We start from the raw sequence: 20,448 nt of genomic DNA on the forward strand, positions 1-20,448 counted from the left end.
TAGGAAGCATTTAAACAAAGACCTAAAGGAGGCAAGGGTGGGAGCCCAGGCTGCTTTCTGAAACTGGGGGTGGGGGGTGATACAGCACCCAGATTCTAGACACAAGCTGGGTTTGAATTCCAGCTCATAGTTTACCAGCTGGATGGCCGTGGGCAAGTTGCTTTCTTTTTCTGTGTGTCTGTCATCTGTAAAATGAATTAAAAACACCCATCTCAAATTGCTATCTCCTCTGGGTACAGCAATCAGGACATCATGAGTACGTTGATGCTGTGATAATGTTACAATTATATACCATCATTTTATCATCTGAGGGAAGCATGTTCCAGGCCTTAAGAGCACCCAGTGCAAAGGCACTGAGGCCCTGAGAGTGCCCAGCCTATTGAAGGGAATTCTATGAGGTCAGAATGGCTGGAACCCACAGAACAAAGGCAAAAGCTGTTGGAGTTATCATCAAAAAGGCAGCAGAGGGACAGGGCAGAGCGTGAAAGGCCAGCCAGAGCTCAGATCCCTCAGTCAGCCCTGGAGTGTCCTTGCTGACCCCTGCCCCCAGCACAGTGCCCAGAGAAGCCCACCCAGGGAAAGGGCACATGGCGTGGTTTTACCCAAGACCTGCAGGAGACAGGAGTAGAGACTTCTGAGGAAGCTAGAATAAGACAGGGAGCCTTGGTTGGGAAGGTGGGGCTGAAGAGAGAGGGCTCACAGCCAAATGGGCTGTTTTGCTCCAGCTCAGACGGCTCTGGCTGCGGGACTTGGCACAGGTTAATGAATCGCTCTGTGCCTCAATTTCCTTATTGGTTAAGTGGAAATGAAATTAATATCCACGTCAACAGTTTGTGGTGAGGGCTAAAAGGGTTAAGACCTGTCTGGTGATTAGACGTACTTGCCTCATGTTCGAGTCATTACTGTTATTATCTGTTACCCTTTATTACTGAGGAGGAAGGAGTAAAGACTCCTGGGGCAGTCACAGTCCTCTAGAGCAGGGAGTCAGAGAGAGGGTCCTGAGAGAGCACTGGAGGCAGACCACCCCTTCCAGGTGGGCCTGGAGGGCCCTGGCCGTCACCTGGAGGGTGGGATGCCTGGCCTTTCAGGAACACTGAATCCCGGTGGCCTAGGCCCTCCTGCAGGTCTCAGCCGTGTGGAATCAGGTCAGCAGCCCAGAACACTAATAGAATTTCCTAATCTCATTAGGGAGAAAATCATCTCATTGTGTTGCACACGTCAGAAGGAATCCAAGTTCAAACACTTCATTACCGGACACTCTGACTTCACCCTTTCTCACTTCTGTGGGGCCCATTTGTAACCTCAAAGGGATTAGCGGGCCAAGGGGCTTATTTGCAAAATTAAAGGAATTATCAGACCACGACGGAGACATTGTAGAGTTAAAGAGATTAGCGGGTTGTAGGGGTTGTAGGCCCCAGGGAATGCCTTCTCTGCCTCCACCGGTCCCCCGTGAGGCCTGTCTGCCCACTTCTAAAACTGAAGGCAGGGCATAGTGTGGGACACATAGTGGGCACTCAACCAAGATAAGAGGGGGAAGAAGGGCCAGCCAACCAGACAGCTCATGTTTAATTTATCCCAGTCAAGGGGGTCGAGGGTGAAGCTTTCCTTTGTCTACAGGAGAGCATGTGGCCCAGAAGGCCAGATGGGGGTGGGGAGCAACAGTCTTCTCCCTCCCCGCCCCACCCCCATCTAGCTAGTTGGAGGCAGGGCTAGAGCTTAATCCAAGCTTTCTGATTCTCAAGTAATTATCCATGCAACCAACATTTGTCCAATGCCAGCCTGCCACATTGAATTGGAGGCTGCAGGGATATCGTGAACAGAACAGATGAGCGCCGACATCATGGAGTTTACTTTGTAGTCAGGAAGACAGATGGCAAATTGGTCGATGTTTCCAGGTTAGCAGTAAGGGTCATGGGACAGACAGTTGCTAGGGGGAGGGTTGGGGATGGCTCTTAGAATCCTCGGGAAGTCCTTCCTGAGGAGGTGACATTAAAATTGGCAGGCAGATGATTTGAGAGAGCCAGCTACAAAGATGTGGCAGAACACTGTTGCAGGCAGAGGGAACAGCAAGTACGAAGGCCCTGAAGGAGAGGAGGCTTGGCGTGTACGAGGCGTGAGAGAGCCAGGCAGGGTCAGGTGTGGTGGAAACAGCTAGGAGGGATACAGAAACACTTTTGGTGAGTTAGGATTTGGACTATAAAGTGCCTCGTAGGTAATAAAAGAGTTTGAATTTACTCTGAGTTAGATGGAAAGCCTGGGGAGAGGGGAGGCGCAGATTATCGTGACCTGATTTCCTTTTTAAGGGAATCCCTTTCTGCTGTGTCACGAAAGTGGAAGAGATGATAACATGCACTACGGCAGTGTAACAGCCAGCTCCTGCTCCATAATGCTGTGTAACAAACCACCCCCAATGTCAGTGGCTAAAAATAAGCCTTTATTCTCACGCTGACTTACCTGCAGGATGCCCATGTTTTGGCTGGTCTAGGTCGGGCTTGTCCGGGCAGCTCTGCTTTTGGCTGCGCATTGGCTTGGCTCCTGACCATGAGTCAGGCTGAGGGCTGCTCTGAATGCCTCGGTACTGAGGCTCAGGTCGAACATGTGGCAGCTACCTGGGGAAACTGTTTTCATAAATGATTACTGGAGCCAAAGCCAGTGTGTCACTAGTGAGACAGGGAAGGGTGCTTCCCCACAGTTGGGAGAGCAAGGAGGAAATATTTGCTAAATAATAACTCAGACTATCACCGTCGAGGAGGACGTAGACTGCTTGAATAATTCCATGACCAGGAGCTCACTCCCTCACTAGGCAACATTTCAGGGCAGTCCCACCAATGGCAAAGATTGAGTTTAACTGGGGTGCAGATCAATTTGGTGACCACCCCCCAAGCCTGACTCTGCCTTCCTGGGTAACCCAGGCCCCTCTTTCTTCTGACCTACAGACATCATAGGGTCTCACACTTGCACACTGAACAGCCCCAGGTCAGGCTCTTGCACTGGGGTCACAGAGGGCCGCGCTGATGGGAAGGCTTCATTCCCCGCCCTTCCACGCCCCTCTCCCCCGTACTGGGAGGCGGGGCTCTGAGTAAGCCTAGAGAGTTCCTGCCACCACCTCCTTCTATCAGACACACCGCATCTCTGTCTGCAGATCTGGCTCTTTTGCTTACAAAAATGATGCCAGCACATTGACAATGAATCCCACAGTGTGGAAGCGTATGGGCATAAGAAGACTTCTCCCTCTCTTTTGCTCCCCCGCCCTGCCACAATCCCATTCCCCAGATATACTCACCTTGACAATTCTGTGTGTATCTTTCAGGGCTTCTGCTTGTTTTTCATCAAACTGTGTCTCGGAGGTGCTCCCATGGGAACGCACATGGGACTGCCTCCTCTCTCTATGTCTGTATCAGGGTCCAAAGTCGGACTGTATCCATAATTGATTTTAATATTCTTTCTATTGATTGGTTTTGTTTTTACGGGAGTAGGAACAATGCTGCAATGAACATCATCGCATATATATATTTTGGGTGCACGTGTATAATTATTTATGAGGTTAGATGGCTAGATGAGGAATTGCCGAGCCAATTTAAAATTTTCTTGGTAGATAGAGCCACACTGCCTCCACAGCTGCTCCCACCAGCTATGTCTAAGCATTGTGCTTTATGCTTCTATTAATGTCCCCTCAGAGCAGGGTATGTTTTTTTCTTTTATGTTTCTTTATGCTCTTGATTCTAGAGAGCTTGTGGTCAGTTAAGACTCCCAGACTGTTTTTGCATGTACTAATGTACAATGACAGCATCTGGTTAATAGAACTTGGTACATGTAGTTTCCTGTCCACACTCAAGAATTACTACTGATGAGAGCCAGTGAAGAAAGGAGGATGGAGATGATGATTGGCAGGAGAGATGGGGGAAGTTATGAACAGGGAAGGAGTCGGGAGCAGAGAAACCCAGCATCTGTGTCCCATTAAGACCCCCAGCCTGTCTCCCCATGACCCCCCCCCTCCAATCCCGAGTCTGGGTTCGCTGTTCCAGGCCCAGCAGCTGCCCCGGGTTCAGTAGGACCCCCCTTCCTGGGCTGATGCATATCTCCTGGTTGCTCCCAGACCACACCGTCGGAGGAGCTGGGCCGGCCCCAGATGCTGAACCGCCAGGCTCCATGCATGGATGGCTTCGAGGAGCCGGGAGAGCGGCAGCGGGCCCTCAGCGCAGTCAGTGTCCTCACCAGCGCCCTGGAAGGTCAGCTTCCCCTGATGTCATCCAAATGCTCCCACTCCTGCCCCCTCCCACTTAACCTGACCTGAGGCAAGCATTCCCCGGCTTCTAGGTTTGCCTCAGAAATACCCACAGTGGGCCCAGACTTTCCAGTCTCTGTTGCCTGCTCATCCTCCCGAGCCATGTCTGTGTTTCTTCCAAATATCCCCACAGCTGTCCTGGCCTGTCCTGGGTGCTTCCCAGTCTCACCCTGTTCTTTCCCAAGCATCCTCATGCCTTCCCGGGACAATCCTGGCCCAGGCATGCCAGCTCTAGCCTATTCTCACCCATCCCATGCCCCCCCCAGGCTATTGCAGGCACCCCACATCTGTCCCAGCCAGTACCCCCCTAGGGAACCCCCAGGCTTTCCTTTCTGAACTTGGCACCACCACTCCCATCTTGTTTCCTCTTGTCCCATATGTGTTCACATCTTTTCTGGCCTGTTCCAGGCACCTGCCATCTGTCCTAACATGTCCCAGATGCCCACGTCTGTTCTTCTTGTTTTGGGTGTCCTTAGATCCAAACTTGCTTGTCTCAGATGTTGTCTTGTCCTTTTCAGCTTGTCCTCCCCTGGGTGTCCCCGTGTCTATGTGAGACTGTTGTCTCAAGAGAGCCCCTATCTGTCATAATCTGTCTTGCCCCAGTTGTCCCCACATCCATCCTGACCTCCTGTCCCTGTGGCCGTCTCCTACCCTGTTTTCAGAGTAAGGGGACAGGTCATAAGCCACACCTTCCCTTAGCCTTCCCAGTCCCTTTCACTGTCCCCCTGTCACGAAGGAGCCCTGCCATCTCCCCAGCTAAGTCATACATCTTTTCTGGGATACCAAATTATATGTGAGTCAGTCCACAAGAAAACAAATCAGCTCACTGGCTGCCCCTGCCCCCAGAGCTGGAAGAGTCTCAGCGCAAGTGTCCACCATGCTGGCATCGCTTTGCCCAGCGCTGCCTGATCTGGGAGTGCTGCCCACTGTGGCTGTCCATCAAGCAGAAAGTGAAGTTCATGGTCATGGACCCATTCGCTGACCTCACCATCACCATGTGCATCGTGCTTAACACACTCTTCATGGCTCTGGAGCACTACAACATGACAACCGAATTCGAGGAGATGCTGCAGGTTGGAAACCTGGTAAGGGCTGCCAGCAGTTGACTCTCAAATGGGCATCCGGGTGTGAAGGGCTCTCGGCTAGCTGGCACAGCCTTCATGGGTCGTGAGGGGGGATGCAGAACACAAAAGGATCTTCTGAAGGTGGGAGTCACCGTGGATGAGTCTTGGCACAGGAAGGGTCAGGATCAGGTTTTAAGGAGATGAGAGCTATAGCTGGGAGCGAGAAGTTGGGGATAAAGATGCCCAAGGGCTGGAAAACAAAAGTGGGTTGAGGGTGAACTTGAAATGTGCAGGGACGTGAGATATGGCAGTTAGTACTGGGGGAGGAGAGTGCATGCAATAAGAGGCAGTTCTCTCAGGGGAAGGATGGATGGACGAGAGGGATGGATGGATAGTTGGGTGTAGTTCAGTCAATCAGGCAAAGCCAGATTTGAATTCTGACTCAGCTCTTGCTAACTATGTAACCTCAAGCAAATTAGTTACTCTCCGTCATTGGCACAATAAGTATTTGTTTAATTTAATAAATGTAAAATTAGTATGACAATTGCAAGCTCATAGGAAGCTAATGAGAATTGAATAAGATAATGTGTATAATGGGCTTGGCTCAGAGTTTGATAAACAGTAAGCACTCAAAATAAATGATAGCTGTAGTCTGTGGTTATCATCACTGTTGCTGTTATTAAAGAGGCTGCCCCTGGAAGTCAGAACGTCTGGGTTCTGATTCTGATTTTTTTTTTTTTCCTTGAGATCAGATCAGGTCCTACCTCTTTATTCTAAAGATGGGAAACTGAGACTCAAGAAGTGACCTAGTGGTGACAGAGCTGGGCATGTGACTACTGTCTCCTGAGCCTAAGAGACAGGGCCCCACTGGCTCTGCCCAGCTAAACACAGACAGCCATTCTCCAGGGGATCCCAGGTCAAGCCTGGCAGAGAGCCCAGTGGCTTCTGAAAGGAGCTTCCGGCACCATCACTGAGGATGGATGGAAGAGAAGGCTATTGCTAAGAGAAGAGGAAGTCCAAGCTTCCTCTTACTGCAGAGCCAGCCCTATCTTGGTCCCTATGGCACAGGTGACCACCCCCCCTGCCCCCGGCAGGCAGGTCTCCTACACTGCAGAGTGAGGATTTTTTTCCTTTATTACTTTCCATATCTAGAACTCTAGATCGTTATCTCGGGGTCTATTCAATTCTTTTTCACAAACCAGAGTCCATTTTGCTATAAATCTACTTTCTTTCCTTCTATATGCAAACAGAATGGAAAGCTCTATTACAGTCTACAGGTATCTCATGGCACAATTGTGCCGGCCTTGTGTGGGGTGGTCCTCAGGTGGCTGCTATGTAGGGTTGCAGTTGAATGTGGTTTTATAGGAATGTGACCATTGGGTGGCATTGAGCAGAAAGTCAAGGTGATAAAGAGCTCCAGTGGCTACCCTGGATCACTGAGCTTTGACTGAATTGAAGTTGTGTTAAACTTGGGGTTCTGTTGTTAGTAAGAGGTCATGTCCTTGGAATATAGCTTTGTTTTGTTTCATTCGGATGGCTTTATTGCTACTGTGTAAGGTTTTGATTGTCTTGAAGTTATATTCTCCATGGTTTAAATGTTACATGTAAAGAAACAAAACCACAAACAATACCACAACAATAAGCATGGGAAAATAATCTTGGTAGGGGAAAAAACCTTTCTAAGCATGTCATTAAAGACCACTTCCATAAAAGAGAAGATCAGTAGATTTGAACTTTAGCCCATCATCTGAAGAGCAAATGTGACTTCTATTCCTAACATTGTAGGCCAAAAAACCTGAGAAGTCACCTATTAGGAAGCAACTAAAAATACAGCAAATGTTCTTTGAAATGCATATCGAAGCTCATGAGAAAGTAACAAAAATCCCGTAGTGCCAGAAACAAAGAGGAACTTAAAAACCATAGCAGTTAACATGTGAAACGGTTCTGTAGTTGCCCCGGTGGGGGCCAGGAGCAGGTGATATTGCTGATTTGGGTAATCTGGGGACTTGGATTTTAGTGAAACTACAGAGACAAGGCAGATCTTTAGACAATGTGAGTAAGGGTTGGAACTGAGTAGCCCCATAAGACTATAACCCTATTTTCAGTAGAATGGTTAACCAGAAAAAACTCCTGACTCTGAAGTTGGGAAATGATAAAGGGAGCTTGTTATTCTCAGTCAGGGCTGAAGAGGAGGGAAAAAGTAACCTCTGGAAGCTTATGACTGTGAATTTGGCCTTATATGGATTTGGAGTTCAAATTTATAGCTCAGTGTTTCTGGACCAGTGCCTAAAAATTTAAAAGATAAACTGATCGTATGATATCTTGGGGCCCCTGCAAGAAGTAATCACAAAACATCTCTGGAAAGACATACTTTTAACCCAGGCCAAGCATATTCTCCAAATTACAAAACACACAAGGAAATAAACCACTATGAGGAAGAGTCAGCAGACAGATGGACATAGACACACACACACACACATACACACACACACACACAAAGGCTTCTCTTCTTAAGAACGCCACATAATATAACTGTCTAAAACAGATTATAAAATAAGAATGTTCATAATAACTAAAGACATAGAAGAAGGAATTAAACATTAAAGAATAATACAGCTTTGGAAAAGAACCAAATCAAATTTCTAGAAATGGAAAATACAGCCACTGAGATTAAAATCTCAATGTATAAATCAAATAGCACATTCATATAGCTAGGGAGAGAATCAAATTGGTATAATTTTAGATCTAAGGACGTTTCCCAGAATGTAGAGAGATGAAGAGATAGAAAATATGAAATCAAGTTTCAGAGACATGGAGTCAGAGTGAGAGGGTCAAGCACACAGCTGATTGGGGTTCCAAAAGAAAAGGTAAGACAATGAGGGCAAAAGAGTGTTCAAGAAAAGAACAGGTGAGAATGGATCAAAGAAATGAACCTTTAGATTCAGGAATTACATTACATCCTCACAGGATAAACAAAATATCTAGACACGATGAATGTCAGAAACAAAGACATCATACAGCAACCAAAACAAGAAAGATCGCCTACCAAGGAACAACAGTTAGATAGATGGCAAACTCCACAGTAGCTTCAACAAGATTCAGAAGACAGTGGAATAATCATTCCAAAGTTCTGGGAGAAAACAGTGGACACCCTAGGATTCTGTATCCATTGTCCTGCCATTTACGAAAGACACTGATTACTGAGAGTCTACACACACACACAAAGTACACAAAAATCTGTATGTCAGAAAGAAGTAAAATGATTGCAGAAAGGATTTGAGAAGAACTTGAAAGGATTAGTAAGAATGTGGGTAAAGCTAAGCAAGCATTGACTGTAAACACAAGAATAAGAAGAGTGCTGATTGGAGGGTGTAAAAAGTAGGAACTAAAACATTGGAACTAAAATCTCGCTCCACTTCCTGGGAAGCCACTATCAGCACTGCTCAGTGGCCCGCCCACCAGGAGTAGCATATAAAATAGGCATGGAGCAGGGATTGGAGGTAAGATGGGCTGAAGTTCATGTACACTCTGAAATATTACCTTAGACACTCTTAACTCAAGCCTGATTGTTAAAACTTTTAGGGTATTCTAAGAGGATAGGAATGGGAAGTCCTAACTGCCAAGCCAGAAGAAAGGAAAATGGAGAAATTTTACAACTCAATCTAATAGAAGAAAACAAAGGGGGAAAAATACAAGATACAAAATAAAATAAAGACAGATATATATAGATATATACCAGGAATCATAATAAATAGAGGTAGGAACCACAGTCACCAGTTAAATGACAGATTGTTGGTTTGGTAAAGAAATCAAATGAACCTATATGTTTTTTTACAGAAGATACCTGAATATATTTTGGGATCCAGATCCTTAAAAGGGATTGAAGAAAAAGAGATGGGAAAAAGATAGAACAGGCAAATACTTAAAAGAAAATTGATGGAGTTATATTAATATAAAACAAAATAAACTTTAAAAAAAAGTATTATTAGGAGATAAAGAGACCCAAAACATAAAGATGAAAGGAACAATTCACCAGGAACATATCATTCTACCTGTATGCACTAAATTACATAGCTTCCAAATATATAAAGCAGACGGAAAGATCTATTTAACAAGACCACAATCTTAGTGGGAGACCACCCTCCATAACTCATGGGTCGAGCTTACAAAAGATCACCAAGGATCTAGAGGACTTGGATAACAGAAATGAAAACTTGACTTAATGAATGTACAGAGCACAACACCCAGTAGTTAAAGAAATCACACATGGAACATGTACAAAATGACCACATTTTATGCCTCAAAGCAAGTCATAGCAAAGATAAGCTATTGTGCAACCTTCAATCTCCAACCATCGCACAATTAAAATGTATGTGTCAGAATCTCTAAAAATGCTCATTGACTATGCAATTCCATTTCCAGAAATTTATCCTAAGAAAAGAATTGGGCAAGATATTTTAAAACAAGTATGTGGAAGGATATTTATAATGGTAATGTTTCTAATAGAGACAAAAGAATGCCCATCACAGGGAAATAGTATGGCACATCTGTGCAGGGGAATATTCCACAACTGTTCAGGAAGGAAGGAAGGGGAGGGAGGGAAGGAGGGAGGAAGGAAGGAAGGAAGGGAGGGAGGGAGAGTAGAAGGAAGGAAGGGAAAGAGAGAGAAAAGAGATGCCGTAGATCATTTTTAATTGGCATTGAAGGATGCTCCCAGGAATTAAGTTGTAAAAGCAAGTTTACATTAAAGATATTAAAGAAATATGGTCAAGGAGAATTCGAAGTTTCCCAAAAGTACCCCCCTTCCTGGGAAGCTACCATCAGCGCTGCTCAGTGGCCCTCTTGCCCAGAGTCAGGGGAAGTGGGTCCCCACCCTCCAGTCTCTGCCTGCCAGATCCCAGTGAGCCTATAAAACATGCAGAGTTGTTTGAAGGCAGCCCCTGCCTGGGCTTGGCACTCTTGGCTTCTCACATCAGTTATAATAAATGCTGCCATGGTAACAATAATGGGCCTGTGGTGGGGAGCATCTGCTCTGCATCCATTAGCTCTAACTCTTAGTAACTTCCTATGGAGCCGTCCTTATCCCCATTTTACATATGAGGACACTTAAGGCTCTGGGAGATGAGGAAACCGGCCTGAGATCACAGAGCAGCAGACCCAGCTTTGGAAACTGAGTCTGGCCGCCATTCTCTACATGTCTTTAAACCAACAGGCTTTGATCACATAGCCTTAGAAAGCCTGCGCTGGTCCTTCGGAAGGAGGAGTCTGGCACCAAAATGTATGCCCTTGTAGATCAGTGGTTCGCAAGCTTAGCTGCATACTAGCATCACCTAAGAAATTAAGAACAAAAAACACTCCGTTCCTGGGCTGTCCTCCAGTCCAGTTTAACTAGAATCTCGGCGAGTGGGACCCAAGCATCTGTATTTTTAAAGTTCCCTAGGTGATTCCAAAGTGTGCCACATTTGAGAAACAATGGCCTTTCTCAAACTTCGAATCTGTCCTCTAGTCAGAACACAGGGTCTGCTCGAGCAGGGTCAGGGGTCTTCAAGATTCAAGCATCCAGGTGGTGTTGTTGGTTCCTTATCACTTCCCCCAAGAGGCATTCCCCAAGAGCTTCTGCTGTCTTGCCCTTCTGACTTCCAATGCCAGCTAATACGTGCTCTCTTGCTGCCAAGACAGATTTGCACTTGGGCAAAGGGAGGCGGGATCTCTCCTGAGCACTCACACTCATTCCTGCCCCAGAAGTGAATGTGAGCACTCATGGGTCTGGTGAACCGGCCTTAAGAACACACCCACCCTGGGATGCTCAGACAGGTGATGAGGGAGACCAGAGGGCCGGCAGGGGTGAGAGGAAGGGGCTTCGTAGGCCCCGCCCTTAGGGGTTCTCAGGGAGACCTAGGGCAGGGAGTGTGGCTGACAGGACACAGGGCACACAGGAGCTGAAGATCGGAGGCCCAGCTATTTGCATGTTTATATTCAACAAATATTGGGTGGTTGCCTGCTGGCTGGGCACCATTCTTGTAACAGTAAGACAGAAAAGGTCCCTCCTGTGGAGCTCACAGTCTAGCCAAATCTGTCGCTACATGTACAGTTTGTTACGTGGTGGTAAGTGAGGGAAAGAAAAATAAAGCAGAGAAGAGGGAGGAGGAGTTTGGTGGGAGGGGGCCGCGATTTTAAGCCCACACCTGAAGGGAGTGGGTCCTGTGGATGGGGGGAGCAGAGACGGTGCAGGGAAAGGGAGCAGCAGGTACAAAGGTCCTGAGGAAGGAACAGTGAGGAGACAGGCTGGAAGAGCAGCCGGGGATGGAGTCAGAGGGATGGAAAAGTTATCCCTGAGACAGGCAGGGGTGCTGAGGAAGTGGGAGGGGAACCGCAGCCTCCCCACGCAGGAGGCAGCCCAGTCACTGGAGCTGGGGCCGAGAGATGTCGCAGGCCCTCTTTTCTGTAGGACCCCAGCTGGAGGGAGAACAGTTCTCTCTGGGCACAAGCCCTGAGCGGGTCATTCACGAGGGCTGGCTGGCCGGTGGTGCCCAGTGTGGCAGTGCCGTGTTACCCCCCCCCACCAGCCATCCTGGTGCACTGCCCCCAGGCCCATAGCAATCCTGGCCCCCCAGCCCACCGCCACAGGGCCTTACATGAGCAGAGGAGGAAAGGGCTAATGCAGGCATCCCTGCTCCTCTCCCTTCAGCACAGAGCCCCTGACGGGTTGCCGAAGCCTGGGTGATCACCCCTGTTTGCCGACCCCAGCAAGCTACTCAGCCTCACTGTCTCTGACCTCTCCTCCCTCACAGGCTTGGTGCTGCCTCTAGGGATGGTCTGGTCCTCTGACCTCAGCCCTCACCCACAGAAGACCTCAATGACTCCTCCCCACCCTCACAACAACCCCCTGAGATCCAAGAAGGCCTCGTAGGCAGGCCCAACTTCCTGCCAGCCACGCCCTCGTAGGGCGTCCCCTCCTCCAGGAGCCGTGGGCCCCTCCAGGCTGTTGGCCCACTGAGGAGCACTGGAAATGGTCACAGCTGCATGACCCACCACATGATGGGTTTCTTGACCACAGGACTCTGCTGGCCCAGGCTGGGGGGCTCCAAACTGTGTCTAACAAATGGAGGGAAACCCAGCCTTTGTCTACCACACGAATGTTTCCAGGAGGTGGAGGGAGTTGCTCTAAATCTTGAAGGACAACCCTAAGTTCACTTCCCGGTTCTCAGGTGTACCAGCTATGTGACTTCGGGCAAATTATTATCCTCTCAGTGTCTCAGTTTCCTTCCCTGTAGAATGGGGATGATGATACTTTCCTCGTGGGGTTGTTGGGCATATGCACAGCTTTATAGCCCAGGACTGGCACGTGGTCATGCCCTCAAGAAGAGCTGGCTGATTGTTACTGCAGAGATAGGAGTTCAGGGTGTGGACAAGCTGGAGCAGGAAGAGCATGGGCGGAGGCCCTGAGACACGGAAGCCGTGAGTGTTCGTGGGAATGCGTGTATTTGGCACATAAGGAGTAAGAGTGCTTCCTGTGGAGACAGGGGCTGGAGGGTGTCAGGCTGGGTTGTGATACCCCCACCTCAGCCTCCCCTGCCCCCAGGTGCTTCCTAGAGCTATCAGTCTCTGCAGGGCCTGATATGTCCCCGGGAGCCTGGTCCATGGCTGAGCAAGCACCCACTGGGAGCCAGGGTGCAGTCAGAGCTGGCAGCCCAGGAGGGGGATCCTGCGGGAGAAAGAGTCAAAAAGCAGGGCACCCCTCCTGGCCCAATGGTCTTTCCAGCCCAAACACTGGGAACCGCGATCTCTCTGTTCCTCCCCAGGTCTTCACAGGGATCTTCACCGCAGAGATGACCTTCAAGATCATTGCTCTGGACCCCTACTACTACTTCCAGCAGGGCTGGAACATCTTCGACAGCATCATTGTCATCCTGAGCCTCATGGAGCTGGGCCTGTCCCGCATGGGCAACCTGTCAGTGCTGCGTTCCTTCCGCCTGGTACCTAGCTGGGCCCTCTGCAGGGGGGTGGGGTGGGGGCCTAGGGCACTGAGGCAACGCCCTCTGAGGTCACCACTCAGTCACCCCTACTGTGATCCATCATGCCTTCTCCCAACAGCTATTTGCTGGGTATCCCAGTGCTGGTGATGGGGGGGTGGGGGCAAGAAATGAGATATCCCTCTGGGAAGCTATGGGGATGATGGGGATGGCCATCCTGATGACTTGCAAAGCCCTTTATGGCTCACCATGGCCCCTTTAGCCCTCATAATATCCCAGGAGAGGAACTAGTATTACTACATACCCATTCCTCAGATGAGGAGACTAAGCCCCAGGTGAAATGAATTTCCCAAAAGCCACATGGCAAATAACAGGTGGAGCCAGGCCTGCCAACAGCTCTCCTGGGGTTCTGCCCGCTGGTTTCAGAGTCAGCACTTTGGAAACTCTATTGTGCATGCAAATCATCTGGGGATCTTGTTAAACTGCAGTGCCTAATTTAGTAGGTCTCGAGTGAGACCAAAGCTCCTGGTCTGTGGACCACTCTTGGAGTGCAGAATGCCTGAGAGGTCCACACATGGGGCTGGAGGTAGGTCAGGGAAGGCTTCCTGGAGGAAGTCTGGGCAGTGTTTTTGGGTTCATTGGGGACTTGAAAGGCAGGATCATAGAGGCAGTAGAGAAAGTCCAAGCTATAGGTTCTAATCCTGACTCCACTGCTGTGAACTAATGGACTCAGATAAGTTACTCCACCGCTAAGGGCTGGCTTCTTCACCTGCCAAAGGAGGCAATAACAGCGCCGACCCCATGTGGTTGTCGGAAGCTCTGAATGACGTGAGCATCCTAAGCACAGGCCTGGCACAGCAGGTATTCAATAAATGCTAAGCATCTGCCCCCCTTTCCATGATAACTGAGCAGAGAGAAGGTTGGAGGCAATGGGGCAAGTCAGAGATGGTTTGACCTGATGAAGATGAGTCGGGAAGAAGAAGCACACTCCATGCTGGAGAAGTCTGTGGGAAGTTCCTGGCAGTGAGCCTGGAGCGGGTAGGAAGCTGGTACGGGGATGAAGAGCAAGGCTGAGTTGGGGAGATGAAGCTGGAGATGTTGACCTGACTCTCAGAGCTGAGCCCAGAGGAGCTGCCCTCAGGCTGTAGAGAGAATGAGCAGTGTGTGCTCTTGGAGAAACACGTGTCCAAGGGCCCCCTGGGTTTTCAGGTAGGAGCTAGCAGGGGGTGAGCGTGTCCATGGGCAGCGGGAACTAGAGCCCCTCACAAGGACACCTCCCTCCCCAGCTGCGGGTCTTCAAGCTGGCCAAATCATGGCCCACCCTGAACACCCTCATCAAGATCATCGGAAACTCGGTGGGGGCACTGGGGAACCTGACGCTGGTGCTGGCCATCATCGTGTTCATCTTCGCTGTGGTGGGCATGCAGCTCTTCGGCAAGAACTACTCTGAGCAGAGGTACCGCATCAGTGACTCAGGCCTGCTGCCCCGCTGGCACATGATGGACTTTTTCCACGCCTTTCTCATCATCTTCCGCATCCTCTGTGGGGAGTGGATTGAGACCATGTGGGACTGCATGGAGGTGTCTGGGCAGTCACTGTGCCTGCTCGTCTTCTTGCTTGTTATGGTCATTGGCAACCTCGTGGTAAGTTGGCCAGTGGCCCGTATACACCACATACACATTCACCAGCCCACCGGTCATCCCTCTGTCCATTCACTTAACTTCCTTCCATCCTCCCACTCATTCACTCAGTGAGCTATCCAACTGTCCATTTATCCATCAATCTCTCATCATCCATCCATTTACCCATCTGCCCACCTATTCATCACCCATCCTTCCGTCTATCTACTCATCCATTCATTCATCCACCCACTTATGCACCCATTTACTCATCTATCTGTGCACTTATCACCATTCCATCCATCCACGTACCCACTGATTCTTCCATCTCTCTACTCATCCATGCATCTTCCTATCCAGCCATCGATCTACTTATCGGTCGCCCACCCGCCAATTCACCCATCCTTCTGTCCACCTCTCCATCAATCCATCTACTCAGTTACCAGTCCTCCTCGCTCTTCACTCACTCACTCACCCAGCCATCCAACCATCAACTCCCCACTTACTCATTCTCATATCCATCCACCCATTCATTCACCCATCCATTTCTCTGCCCATCAACCACCCATCCATCAACCCCTCTTCATTCATAAACACACACACACACACCCTACCTATTCATCCATCCATTCACTCATCCACCCATCCATCTATCCATTCATTCATCACCCATATTTTTATTCTCTTATCTTTCCCTCCACTCACTAATTCAGCCCTATTTCCATCTGTCAACCCACAATCCATTCACTCATTCACCGGTCCTCTTCATCTACCCATTCATCCATCTTGCTCTCTACTTACTCACTCATTGAACCATTCATCCATTCCCATCACTCCTCATTTGCTCCTTCATTCATTCATCCACCTGGGTACCTGTTTCTTCATTATATACTCATTTAATATGCATTAACTTATTTATTTACTCATCTACCAACTACTTTATTAGTCACTTACTGTCAATGACTTATCACACGGGTTTTCAGTTCAGGTTAACAAACACTTCCTGTGCCCCTGTTGCATGCAAAATATTATGGCAGGAGCTGCTGGGAATACAGAGGTGAATGTGGCCATGCCGTGGCTTACCAACTGGAGAGTGGGGAGGTGGAGAGTTCAAACAGGTCTGAAATCACTCTCAAGCTGGTCAGAACGACCAGAGGCATTAAGGAGTGTCCCTTGCGTGCTGATCCCCACCATCAAGGGAAATCAAGGAAGGCTTCCTAGAGGAAGGTTCGGGGCAGACCTGATTGGTGATACTAGAGTGGGAAGGAACAAAGGGAGCAAAGCACAGGTGCAGTAGGTGTTGGTCCAGATAAGGCAGGATCCATGGAAATTTGTATGTCACCCTGGGTAGCTGTGGGGGAGTCCCAGCTACCCTGGCACAAGGGATCCCGGCCTTGCTCTCATGGCCATCTGTGCATCCTAGAACAAGTGCCTCTTGCCTTGTATCTTATAATGTGGGGAATCCTGCAGTTGAGAAAGATCAAAAACACCAATATCAGAGAAGGAGCTTTGGAAAGCTCCTTCTTTGGAAAGCCTCACGTTAAGGCAAGTGAGTGGTTCAGGAAGAAGTCAGTGTCCACTGTGGTCGTGGAGCTACCGGTCTGGGCACACAGGTGTCCACACATGCTCAGACCTCACACCTGCTTGATCTGACTCTTGCCAGTGTGGACAGCATAGACTCCCATCACCTCATAGAGGCCTCAAGTACCGTGGGCTGCAGTTTCCAGACGATCCCTTCGCCAAACCTCCCTGGTTCTCCTCCAGATGTGCCCTAACCATGCAAGGGCGGGCCCAGGCCGAGTTGGGGATCAGGCTGTCTCTAGCCCCACTTGTGGGGCCCAGAGAGGTGACGGGGCATCGGTGCACAGTGCCAACAGAACCCAGCTCTTGGGCTGCACCCTCTTCCATGTCTTCAACTGGCTGCCCCTTGGGCTGGAGCCTCATTCAGCCCTGGCCCTGCTCCAGGGGCCACCAGACTATGTCTTCTGAGGAGGCTTGTGAGTACACCAGGCTCTCAGCCAAGGGCCAGGCCCGCTGCCCTCATGCACACAGCCCTGCCATTTCCTAGCGGATCTGCCTGGGGATGAGAAGATTAGAGGCTGCTGGAGGAGGGAAGCTAACACAGCCCACGCTGCCCCCTCCCTGGTCGCCTCAGGAATTGGGCCGCTGTCGGGCGTGGGTGGAAGCAAGATTGCCATTGAAGTAGGAAGTCATGATCAGGCAGGGGCTGGGGAGCAGCAGCCTGATTGACGGGGAAAGCACTGGAAGAAGCCAAACCTCGGCACCGGGCCACAAGGGAGGAGCTGGTATTCTTGTGGAGGCGGACAGGGCTGCCCCCGCACCGCCCCCCCACCTTACCCCCTAGCCTGGGCCCCAGATACCTGGGCGTGAGGCATGGGTGAGGATGGAGGAACCCAGGTGGGCAACTGGGAGCAGAGGCAGGCCAGGCCCCGGCCAGTGTGGCTGAGGCTGGAGGCTGGGCCAGAGGTCAGTGTAGACAGCAACTCTGAATCATGTCATGTGCCCTGCCAACCAGAGATGACATTTTTGACTTTTGACAGGTGTCAAAAGTGATCCTCTCCCCATATGGAATGCCAGATCCTGCCTCTTCCCCTTGCCGTTCTGTCCTCCTGAATGTATATTGCTTCTTAAACCAAAGGCGTGTTTCTGACTCCTGGAGCTCCAACCTTACCGCTGCTTTCCTCAGAATTCTCATCCCTAGCTCTTTGTCAGGCAGGAGGTGTGTCTTCGGGGCTCGTGAGAAGCCAGAGAGGGGCCCAGAGTGGGTTTCCAGTGAGAACCGCACACCTACCCTCACATACCTCCCTGCCGTAGGGGCCCCCCTTCAAGGGAACTCTCTGCGGGGCTGGCTGGGTGGAGGAGGCACCAAGCCCAAGGTGGGGAGGGGGTGTCTCTGGCCTGTCAGCTCCAGAGCCCGTCTGACCCATGTGAGGGAACAAGCCCACCGTCATTTTCATTTATCCTCCACGAGGCTGGGAAGTGGACCCACGGCCACCCTCTTGTCACTCCACGAAAGGGCTCTTTCTTAACAAAAGCTAAAGCTTTGCCCTTCCGGGATGGTTTAACAATAGCAATAGTCCAGAATTCTGCAGAGAGAGATGAATTTTGCTCACCTCGCTTAAAGAGTCTCAGATCCCTAGCTCCTGATAAATAGCTTAAGTACTGCCCTTCTGGCACTTGGCAACCTTAGCCCCTCCCCTGATTCCTGGCAGCTCCGACCCAGGTCCCTCCACCTCCTCCCCAGTTGTCTGGTCCCATACCCAGCGCCCATCCCAGCATCCCTTACTGCCTAGACAGCCACCTCTCCATGTTCTGACCCCGCAATTAGTCCCAGAGGCCTGAGGACTGCCCTTGCCCCTTCTCTGCTCCATCCCCCACGTCCCTCACCTGGAAAGCAGAGTCAGACCTTGGGACACATGTAGAAGGTGCTAGATTTTCAAATGTTGAGACAGCTCAGAGGCCCATCACAATCCCCTCTTTCACCAACAGACATAGAGACACCTTCCCAAGAAAGTCCTCAAGAGCCCTGGATTGCTTCTGGGTGGGATTCTTCCTTGTCCCTTCCTTGTCCCTTGTCTCTCAGATTGGATCCCATTTCCCAGGGAGCAACCCCGTGCTCATTCTAACCCCGCTGTCCGCCATTACTCCCAGGCAGCAAGATCCCATCTGCAAGCTTCATCCCTTAGACCCCGGGCCAAGACCAAGAGATCTGGGGCCAAATGCCCTCAACTCAGACTGCATTTGAGCCCTTGAGAAAAGGGATGAGAATTGGTCTTTCATTTTATAACCAAATTCACTATATTCAAGAGAACTGTGGGGTTAGGATGAGGGCCCAGGGTTCGACCCCAGAGCTGTTGACCATCAGCAATCCTTAAGGTCCCTGGGCCTCAGTTTCCCCATAATGGCCCCGAAGCTAGCTGCCCCTATGGTGCCTGCCTTGATAAGCCTGATCCCTGGCCTCCACAGGTCCTGAACCTCTTCCTGGCTCTGCTGCTCAGCTCCTTCAGCGCAGACAACCTCACAGCCCCTGACGAGGACGGGGAGATGAACAACCTCCAGCTAGCCCTGGCACGTATCCAGCGCGGCCTGCGCTTCCTCAAGCGGACCACCTGGGACTTCTGCTGTGGGCTCCTCCAGCGGCGGCCCCAGAAGCCCACAGCCCTCGCCAGCCACGGCCAGCTGCCCAGCTGCGTGGCCACCTCCAGCCCCCCACCACCCCCGGAGTCAGAGAAGGTGCCTCCGGCCCGCAAGGAGACACGGTTTGAGGAAGACGAGCGGCCGGGCCAGGGCCCCCCCGGGGATGCAGAGCCTGTGTGTGTGCCCATTGCTGTGGCTGAGTCAGACACAGATGACCAAGAGGACGATGAGGAGAACAGCCTGGGCACGGAGGAGGAGTCCAGTAAGCAGGTGACTGCCCCACCCCCCGCACACATGCAGCACCTACCCGTACTGGGCCCGGGGCCTCGCTCCAAGCAGCTGTCCCTGCCACCTTCAAGAGGCAGCCTCACAGTGGGGTGCTGAGGCCAGCTGTCAGCCCTCTCTTCCCAACCCAGCCCAGAGGGGACCTTGGAAGGGGCTATTATCCATCGTTTGCCTGATACTAGCCAGGAGCAGCGAACTGTACAGAAAGGGGAACTGAGGCATGGCAAGAGAGAGACTTGCTAGGGGTGCCTCGCACACCTGTGACAGAGCCAGCACTCCCGCCCCCCCCCTCCCCCAACCATTGGCCCCCTCCAGGACTAATATGGCGGAATGTCTTAGGGAGGGAGGAGTGCAGTCTCCTGACCTCCCGACTGCCCTTTCCCCTCCTCCCAGGCCCAGGGCTAACTCAGAGATTTAAAAATAAGCATCCCTAAGATGGCAGGTGTCAGAGACAGCACTATCTTATCTCCCAACCTGTTATTTTTAACACTTAGGACCAGAGTCTGGACAAAAGAGACAGTGCCCCCAACCCCCTCAGTTCTCCCGTGGCCTGAGCCAGGCACCGATGGCTTCTCCTTAGGTCTTTAGGTCAAACAGTGAGTGGTTCTCTGTCTGACTGGGCCCATCCTCATTGCTTGCTGTGGGCCTGCGCCGGTTGGGTCTGCTGTGAAGGGACACTGCTCCCCACGTGGGGCGTTCTGCCTCCCAGTGGTCCCAGAGGCCGGCTTCCACCCCTTCGGTCAGGCTGTAGGACAGGGACCGTGTAAGCTGGGGAAGGCAGTGCGAGCAGTTGCCAGACCACGGCTACCAGTTATCTCCAGGATGCTCCCTGGCCTGCTCCTCTCCTCCTCTGGAGCCTGTTGGCTCTGGCTCCCTGGGGCCAGTGTGCGTGCATGTGTGTGTGTGCGTGCACACATGTGTGGAGGGTGCCATGGGAACTCATGGGGGAAGTCTGTATGTCCCTCCTAAGTGGAGCTGCCAGCATTCGGGAACTGGGCAGTGCAGCCCAGCCGCACCCTTCCGGGGAGTGGGAGGAGGGGAGACTTAGGCCAGGCTGACCCAGA

At 50.8% G+C, this 20,448-nt stretch overlaps 1 protein-coding gene across 2 annotated transcripts in view; it reads left to right on the plus strand.

Annotated features, from left to right (window-relative positions):
- The window catches only part of SCN5A (sodium voltage-gated channel alpha subunit 5), a 95,374-nt gene that overhangs the window by 44,553 nt on the left and 30,373 nt on the right, over positions 1 to 20,448 (plus strand). For both annotated transcript variants that reach the window (XM_046003336.1, XM_046003337.1), the window contains exons 13-17: positions 4,097 to 4,229; positions 5,132 to 5,370; positions 13,152 to 13,325; positions 14,609 to 14,965; positions 18,929 to 19,369. In XM_046003336.1, coding sequence (XP_045859292.1) covers positions 4,097 to 4,229; positions 5,132 to 5,370; positions 13,152 to 13,325; positions 14,609 to 14,965; positions 18,929 to 19,369 — 1,344 coding nt within the window. The remainder of the gene's footprint in view (positions 1 to 4,096; positions 4,230 to 5,131; positions 5,371 to 13,151; positions 13,326 to 14,608; positions 14,966 to 18,928; positions 19,370 to 20,448) is intronic.

Source organism: Meles meles, chromosome 4, assembly GCF_922984935.1.
Source record: "Meles meles chromosome 4, mMelMel3.1 paternal haplotype, whole genome shotgun sequence".
NCBI classification, from domain to species: Eukaryota; Metazoa; Chordata; class Mammalia; order Carnivora; family Mustelidae; genus Meles; species Meles meles.